The sequence below is a fragment of the Onychomys torridus genome, unplaced genomic scaffold, assembly GCF_903995425.1.
Source record: "Onychomys torridus unplaced genomic scaffold, mOncTor1.1, whole genome shotgun sequence".
Taxonomy (NCBI): Eukaryota; Metazoa; Chordata; class Mammalia; order Rodentia; family Cricetidae; genus Onychomys; species Onychomys torridus.
In genome coordinates this window covers 26,379-34,508 of record NW_023413274.1, presented here as the reverse complement: position 1 = coordinate 34,508, position 8,130 = coordinate 26,379, and the positions used below count along the sequence as shown (strand labels likewise).

General features: G+C 50.0%; 1 protein-coding gene across 1 annotated transcript; it reads right to left on the bottom strand.

Annotated features, from left to right (window-relative positions):
* Window positions 1-336: 336 nt before the first annotated feature.
* LOC118576236 (fibroblast growth factor receptor 3-like) lies at window positions 337-7,811 on the bottom strand (the record flags this gene model as incomplete). The annotated part of the gene is made up of 5 exons (XM_036176557.1): window positions 7,623-7,811; window positions 3,275-3,544; window positions 820-989; window positions 609-732; window positions 337-527 (listed from the first exon to the last, which is right to left on the bottom strand). Coding segments are annotated over exons 1-5 (852 nt in total), but the record flags the coding sequence as incomplete, so codon positions are not given.
* Between the last annotated feature and the right edge of the window lie 319 nt (window positions 7,812-8,130).

Sequence of the window (8,130 nt, the reverse complement as noted above, 5' to 3'; positions counted from 1 at the left end):
GCAGCTGGGGAGTACTCTAGGGTCCACAGGGTACTAGCTCAGCAAACATCCTCCTGCCCTGAGCCACCAGAACTGGCACTCAAGAGAAGCCTTCTGCAGGCCCAGTCCTCGGAGCAGACAGAGAAACAATCCCATGGCAGGGCACAAGTAACACAGAGCCTGCCTGGAGCTCAGAGCAGGTTTTAAGCACTGAGATTCATCTGCACCTTCTCAGAAGCTCCAACACCTGGTCCTAAGCCCCAAGGTATCCTTCAGCCAAAGAAGGACTTATGGACCAGGGCCAAGGCACTCCCAGACAACCCATCCACCAAGCCACCTGCCAACAGCAAAGCCCACCTTGAGTACAGTGACGTACGGTGTGCCATCAGAGCCCATCTTGCTGCCATTCACTTCAACATGCTTCAGCCACTGGATGTGTGGTTGGGCATCACTATATACCTTGCAGTAGAACTCTACATCACTGCCTAGAATGGCTGTCTGGTTCGATGGCAGCCCAGCATGCAGGATGGGCCGATGTGGGAAGCGCTCTATAAGACACAGCTAGGTCAGGTGCAGTGGGTCAAAGGGCCCAAGGTTAACCTGCCTTAATCACTCAGTCTGGCCCTCACCCAGCACATCCAGTGTGTAAGTCTGCTGAATGCTGCCAAACTTGTTCTGCACCACGCAGGTATAGTTGCCACTATCAGAAGGCACCACACTCTCCATGACCAGGCTCCAATGCTGGTGCCTAAGCTGCAGGTAAAATTAGTAGGTGAGTGAACACAGGATATACCCTCTGTATCCAGGCCCTACCCAACTGTGCCCATTTTCCAGACCCACCTTGATGCCCCCTATGCGATGCTCCCCTTGGAATCCCTTGCCATTCTTCAGCCAGGAGATTGATGGGGTGGGGTTGCCAGCAGCTACACAACGGAAGCGTACAGTACTGGTGGCTGGCACAGCCAGCAGTTTCATATCCATACAGTCTGGTCGAGTCCAGTAAGGGGGCCCTGATGGTAGAAGTGCTCATAATAGCATAATTGTGCACCTTTGCAAAGCTGCCCTACCTACCCACCCTCTAGCCTTATTCCTCATCTGTACTGAGACTCTCTTGCTTTGCCTGACACTTTATCCACAGCTGCCCTACTCTCAGATTTGGGCAGCTGAAGCAGGTCCACAGGTGCAGGTACCCAGGAGGTAGAACCCAGGAGGATGTAGATCCTGGGAGGCAACCAGGCCAGGTCATTCTACCAATGTGGCAAACCTGAGAGCTAGCCTCTGCAGTGCCCCGGGCCTGGTAAGGACCTTCAGTTCATGCTTCCCCTGCACTGAGTTCCCTCCTTCCTCTTTGCTGGGTAGAAGATGCTGTTGTACAATATTAGTTGAAGACGTGTTACATTTGTTTATACTGTGAAATATTTGTTTAACGATGCAAAGATGTGTTGCATTCTTTTATGTTGCATTTAGCTCTGTGAAGTTGTGTTACTTTGCCTAAAACACCTGATTGGTCTATTAAAGAGCTGAAGGGCCAATAGCTGGGCAGGAGAGAGAATAAATAGAAGGAGAAAGATTGAGAAGGAACAAGAAAAGGAGGAAAGGAGGATGCCAGGGGCCAGCCACCCAGCTACACAGACAGCCATGGAGTAAGAAGTAATGAAAGATATACAGAATAGAAAAAGAGAAAAGCCCAGAGGCAGAAGGTAAATAGGATAATTTAAGAAAAGCTGGCTAGAAATAAGCCAAGCTAAAGCCAGGTAATCATAAGTAAGAGTAAGTTTCTGTGTTTGTTTAGGAGCTCGATGGCATGCCCCCAAAGACTAGAGTAAAAACAACCAACAATAGAATGCCATATGGCTGGGACTCATGATGAAGCTGAGGGAGGCAGCAGATTTGCCAGAACAGAGAAGGAAAGCTGGGGCAGAGCCTTCCACAGCCACTCAACCACAGGGCCCTATGAATCTCTAGGAGGAAGAACCACCATACAAAGTAGGAGAAAAGTGTGCAGACACTGCTGGGGGCATCTCCTAGCTCTGAGCTGCCCTCCCAGGCTCCGAGTATTGCCAATGAGCTTGACAGAAGACAGCCACATTGGGAGACTTCAGTGACTTAATGCTGCCCACTGCCAGGCAAGGTCAAGAAAGTGCCCCATCCGGAACCTTACTTAAGCCTATGTGGGGCATAAATACTAAATACAACCAACAGGAACTTAGGGCAAAGACACTGGTAATATGGTTGGGGCAGGAGCTATACAGCAACTAGGTTAGAAATTTTGCTCTGAAAAACCTGGTAGCCAAAGGGAAAGGGGAAATGAGAAGCTAACCCACTTCTCAGGACTACTACCCTTTGTTGGCTTCAGTCCTAGAATCCAAGTCCATTTCCATGAGGGTTCCACTCTGAAATCTCATACAAGCCCTTATGCCTGCTCTCCTCACCCACACACACTCATAAGATTCATTACCCTGTTTTCCCAATAATTTTGTCTCTCTGATTCCTCTCAACACCTTTCCCATTCTACCCTAGAAGGCCCCAGATGGTCTGAGTACTCAGTCAACACCAGCCGAGTCTCAGAGTCACAGCCACCTCCACATACAATGTCTGGACCCATGATGGCCTTCATGGACACACATACATTCTCTCTCTCCTACCACAGTTCTAGGCCATAATATGGGCACTGCCATCCATGTGCCCTCATTACTCACACCCAATCTGTGATGCCCCCTTTACAACATATGCCTCAGCATGGTACTCCTCCCCTCCTGCTGGCTGGAAGTAGCCACTAGTCCCCTTAATCCTTGTGTCTACTTACTCATCAGTGGCAACCTGAGCTCCCTGCCTGGCTTACTGGCACTTGTGATGCTCCTTCCCACCATGGTCCATACCAAAATTCCTGCAGAGCTGCCCTGCCCTCTCACTGCTCCTGGAGCACTGTCCACCTGTAGCAGTGTCCTATAACAACCAGACTACAGGAAGGAAGCAGCCTGACCCTGATTAGCTCAGTGTGCCTAGGTTCTGATCTCACCTGTGTCATCAGCCACATCCTCTGCATCTTTATCATCTGCTGCTCCCTATTTTTGGAATCCTTCACATTCAGGTCCCACTGCTCCCTGCCTTTGGGATACTTCCTTTGTAACACCACTCATTCAGACAGCACATACTTTGGGGTATGCCCTACTCTCTACAGCCAGCAACACTCTTGAACCAGAGATGCTGCAGCCACCCTGCCTAGGACTTTCATGACTTCCCTGGCTATGCAGCTGCTCAACATATTTGGCAGCCTCAGCCACCAAGCACTTACCTGTCACACGCACTGTGAAATGGCACATCATACCCCAAGTGAGCTGCTGATGACAGATGTAGACCCCGGCATCCTCATGGGAGGCATTCAGCACTTGTAGCCTCTGGGGTCCCACTAGGATGCGGTAGGAGGCTACCAGCCTTGTGCCATCCTTAGACCAGACAGTGCAGCCTGTGGAGACACCTCCAGGCAGAGAGCAGATCAGCTCCATGGTGTCCCCACTGCCAAAGGCCACCTGTTCCTGCTGGAGAGGCTCAGGCCCTGGGTCCTCTGTGGATGAAATGGAAAGCTGTGAAAGAGTCTCCATAGTAGCATGCTGAAAGCCCCACACTTTACTTTGCAAACACACTAGCAAAGGCTGTGGCAGGCAAGTGAGGGGCATGCTCCTGGGGCTTGGGGTCTTGCTAGACAATGTTCAAACCAGGAATGGGCAAACTATTTCTGTAAGACTCCAGTGGCATCAGTATCTCAGCTCTGTTAATGGTCTGTGCTAAGGCTTCTGGCTCTGTCCTGCAGGAGAAAGCTATCTTCCAAAGATGATAGGAAAGAAGCACAGCAGCCCTCCCAGTAGTTGAAAGATCTCAAAGGGTCATGAAGGGTGGGCGCAGATCTATGGTGCATCACCTGCCTGGAATACCTGAAGCCTTAAGCGCATTCCCAGCACCAGCAAACAGTCCCCATTTTTTCTCCTTCTGATTCTTCCACTATTTGGAAGTGTACAATCAATCCTTAGCTCACAGGAGGGCACAAAAACAAGTGAGAGACAGGCTGTCATTCTCTGGCCTCCAGATCAAAGCTCAAGGAAAGGCTAGGGAGCCCTTTCACGGCCTTCTTAGCACCCAACCCACATCTTATTCTAAAACAGTTTGATGAAGAGGAAGCAGAAATCTGAGTGTGGTAACTCATATACTCAGAAGGCTGAGTCAGGAGGATTGACATGAGCTCACGGCTAGCCTGGGCTACAGTGTGAGACTGTGTCATAAACAAAATAAAAATAAATGAAAAGGGAGAATAAAGCTGGGTGGTATTGCATACCTTTAATCCCAGCACTCAGGAGGCAGAGGCACATGAATCTCTGGGTTTGAGGCCAGCCTGGTCTACTTAGTGAGTTCCAGAACAGCCAGAGGTACACAGAGAAACCCTGTCTTGAAAAACAAAAACAAAAAACAAAAAGAAACAAACACACAAAATTAAAAAAAAGAAAGAAAGAAAAGAGGGAAGAGACAGGGTCATTCAAGAATGTGATTGGGCGGTACTTGCTTGCATATACCACAAGAGTTCTATTCATAGTAGGTACACATTTCCACCAGCAGCAGAAGTATACCAGTTGGGGGGCCTTGGACTGAGGCAGTCTTTGACTTGCAGTTTATATGCCCACTAGACACAACAGCCAGTTAGGAAAACAGGACAGACAAACATTAAGGACAGCAGTCTGGATATTACTCAGGTCAGGAGTCTAGGGGGTCCATAGGAGCTCACAGGGGTGTCTGAGGACCTGGGAACATAATTTCACAAATGAGGACCATGCTTTGGCCAGGGGACATCAGAGTGGCCATGTGAGCCACTTGGAGCTAGAATCACAGACAAGTGGAGATAGCCACCTATCCTGAGGGTTAAGAAACTGGAGTAATGTAGCCCCTCGGGTGGTTAGACACAAGTAGCCATACAGTGTCCAGCTTATGAGGAGACCCAAAGGCCTCACACTTAGGGACATACCACCAACTGGCAATCACACCCAGACCTCCGTGCTAAGACCCAACAATGCCCATCACAGGGGCAACTTGGCTTGGGGCCCAGGGCAGGGGCAGGTAGTCCTGTTGATCAGACTTCTTTCCTTAGATATAGATGGACTGGTTACAATGTTACTTGTCATTTTGTGGATGTATAGCCTAGATTCAATGCCCACTAAGGCCACACCAGTCCCAGCTGTGCCTATCCCAGAGTCATCCCACAGATCCAAAGTATGCCAGGATTCTGACAGCCAGAAGGACTGTCCCCAAAAGTATCCATGAAGTCCCACAGAGCTGCACAGCTTTCAACTTGTCCCTGAGTGGACCTCACATTAAGGGCCCTTCTAGCCAGCTCTCCAATACAACTGCCATGTCCTAGGGGGCAATCAAATGCTGGAAGCTGCCTGAGGCATCACAGAAGACCAACAACAGTCTAGTCAGTAGCCTCAGTACAACTGTGGCCCAAAGGCAACAGCCAGTTAGTTTCAGTTTAGTCTGGACAAGACAAAAAGGTCAAGCTATTCACACAAGCACCCAGATCAGGAGAGTGACTAGGGAAAGACACAGCATCCCCCCAGGCCAGCCCCAGGGAGAGGCAGACCTCTGGAGATATGGAGTGGGGAGGAAAATGGCCCTGAATCACCTGAGCTGACATAAGATCTGTCTGCCAGGAGCCAGCACAGCCTAGATACCTAGACTTTGGGGGACTCGGGCAACAGCAGATCCAACCCTGTAATCCCATTCTAGAGTCAAAGGGCCTAAAGGGATTTGTGTCATGTGTCATGCAGGTAACAAGAAAAGGACAGTGTAGGATGGGGCTTGAGACAATACAGAATATGGTACACCCTAGTGTCAGATCACAGGCTAATGGAACACTCACACCCCCATCAGCCTTCAGAGCATCGGAAAACACAGATATTTTAGATTACAACTCATAACACTAGCAAAATTACAGTTAAGAAATAGCAATGAAAATAGTTTTATGGTTGGGGGTCACCACAACATGAAGAACTGTATTAAAGGGTCATAGCATTGGGAAGTTCTAGAGCCACTGTAGCCACTATCTCCCCTACTGAGCACACAAACCCAGCTTATCCTACCTACAGGGATGGCCAGTGTGCCTGGGGCCTAGCCCTGCCCTACAGCCCTTAGGTCCAGCCAGCTCTTGCTTGGTAATTTATACTCCCAGAGAGAGAGTCAGCCATTTCTGTACTTTCACTGCAAGACCCATCTAGTTAAGGGAAAGGATTAAATTTATTGGCCTGTCCACTCCCTGGGAGGGGCAGAGCTGGTTCATGTGCCACCAATCCACCTTCACTGCCTGGAGCACAGAGAGGATCTGCATTCCCCTCTGACCTGAGATCACTGACACTAGACACTGGGAGTAATATTTTCAACTAAAATAATATGGTCTCTGGTCAATGGCCATTTGGCTCCTGAGGGAGCACCTCCATGCAAGCTGATGCTCAGAGTGTGCTGACTGCTGACCTCCTGACAACTGCTGTGACACATGCCAGCTGAATGACAAGCATGCTCAACCTTCCAGCACACTTCCATTTATTTAAAAAAGAAGAAAAGAAAAAAAAAGTTCCAGGAGCCACAGCTGCTGAGGAAGGAAGAGTATTAGGGGCACTGGGAGAACCAAGCTGCCTCATCTAGCAGGTACTGCTGCCCTACTCAGACCTCCTGGGGAGGCTGAGCAGCCACCCATGCTGGCAGTGGGGGGCTGTGGGGAGCATCAGGGATCTGGGCCACCAGGGTACAAACACCAAGGTTCAAAGGAGTGGCTGTTTGGACACCTGCTCCAGTAGGCAACAGCTCACCATTCTTGTTGTGGCACCATCAGGCCATTGGCCTGCATTGCCACGCTGGAGCCAGGCATAGGGGAGCAGAGGTTAGGGAGAACAGGAGAACCTGTACACACATATTTCCTTCTGGGAGGTCAAGCCTCAGACTCTGGCTTTATTTGATGAAATTCAGTGTCCCATTAGACCTTGCCGGCCAGGCAGGCTGCATAGCTGATGCTGGGATCTTGGGACAACTGCCCCTCACCTCCCAGAGTGTGGTCTACAGAGACATGCCTCTGAGAGACCACCCCTCAAGATACCTATAGGCAAAGAGAGGAGTGGAGGCCCTGAAGTTGTCATCTTATCATGTGAGACACTGGGAGACAGAAGCTAGGCTTTGGTCGGGATACTCCTGCCCAACCTGCAAACTCTAGCCTTCACTTTGGCTGAAGCTGAGCAAGAACTGTCCTGGAGGCCTTGGAAATCAACAAAAGACACTTCTGGTCAACAATGGGAATTAGGAAAACTCAGCAAATAGCTCTCCAGAATACCAGGCTGAGGAACTCAGCGGCTCCCTGCCAGTGTGAACCACTACCTGGGTTGCCTCACACTTGGGTAGTGGCACCAAGACCCAGACACCTCATACACTACCACATCGCAATCTGTTGATTTGGGGAGAAAACCGAACTCACTGTGTTCCCCATGGTGCTACTCAACCTAACAACCCCTACTCACTCAGGGGCTGTTTGCCCTTCCCAAAGCCTCTGATGGCCACCACCATACCCCCAACACATACCACCATGCTGCCAGGAATCTTGAGTCAGTCCATACCTGCTCCTCCTCTCACAAACTCTGTGCTAGGAGGCTGGGAGACAGCTCTGGCCCCAACCACTATGCACAGCACTGGCAAGCAGGCCAGGACTCCCATGACTGGAGACAGTAGTGGAATCCTCAAGCACCAGGTGTGAGCAAGTTATAACCCCAAGGCCGGGCTCCTTGGCCAATGGGAGGGTTCCACTCTGGAGTCTGTAGGAGGAGAGTCAAGTGTTTACTTGAGCAAGCAGTAGGGGGTCAGGGAGCACAAGTACCTGCCCCAGGGCACTAGGCCATTCATCCTTCTGAGGACCCTCCTTCCTCTTCCCCTCCCTGGCTGCTGAGCCCTCCTAGCTGGCAAATGTATTTTCCCTAAGTTTTGCTTTTTCTTTTGACTCTAACTGGTAACATTAAGGGAAATTTAATTATGGTGTTTGGAATCCATTTACTCTTAAACCCTGTCCACAGTTTTTCTAGGATGTTTGTGTAGTTAGTTAAGCAGGCTTTGGAAGACCTTTAACTGAAT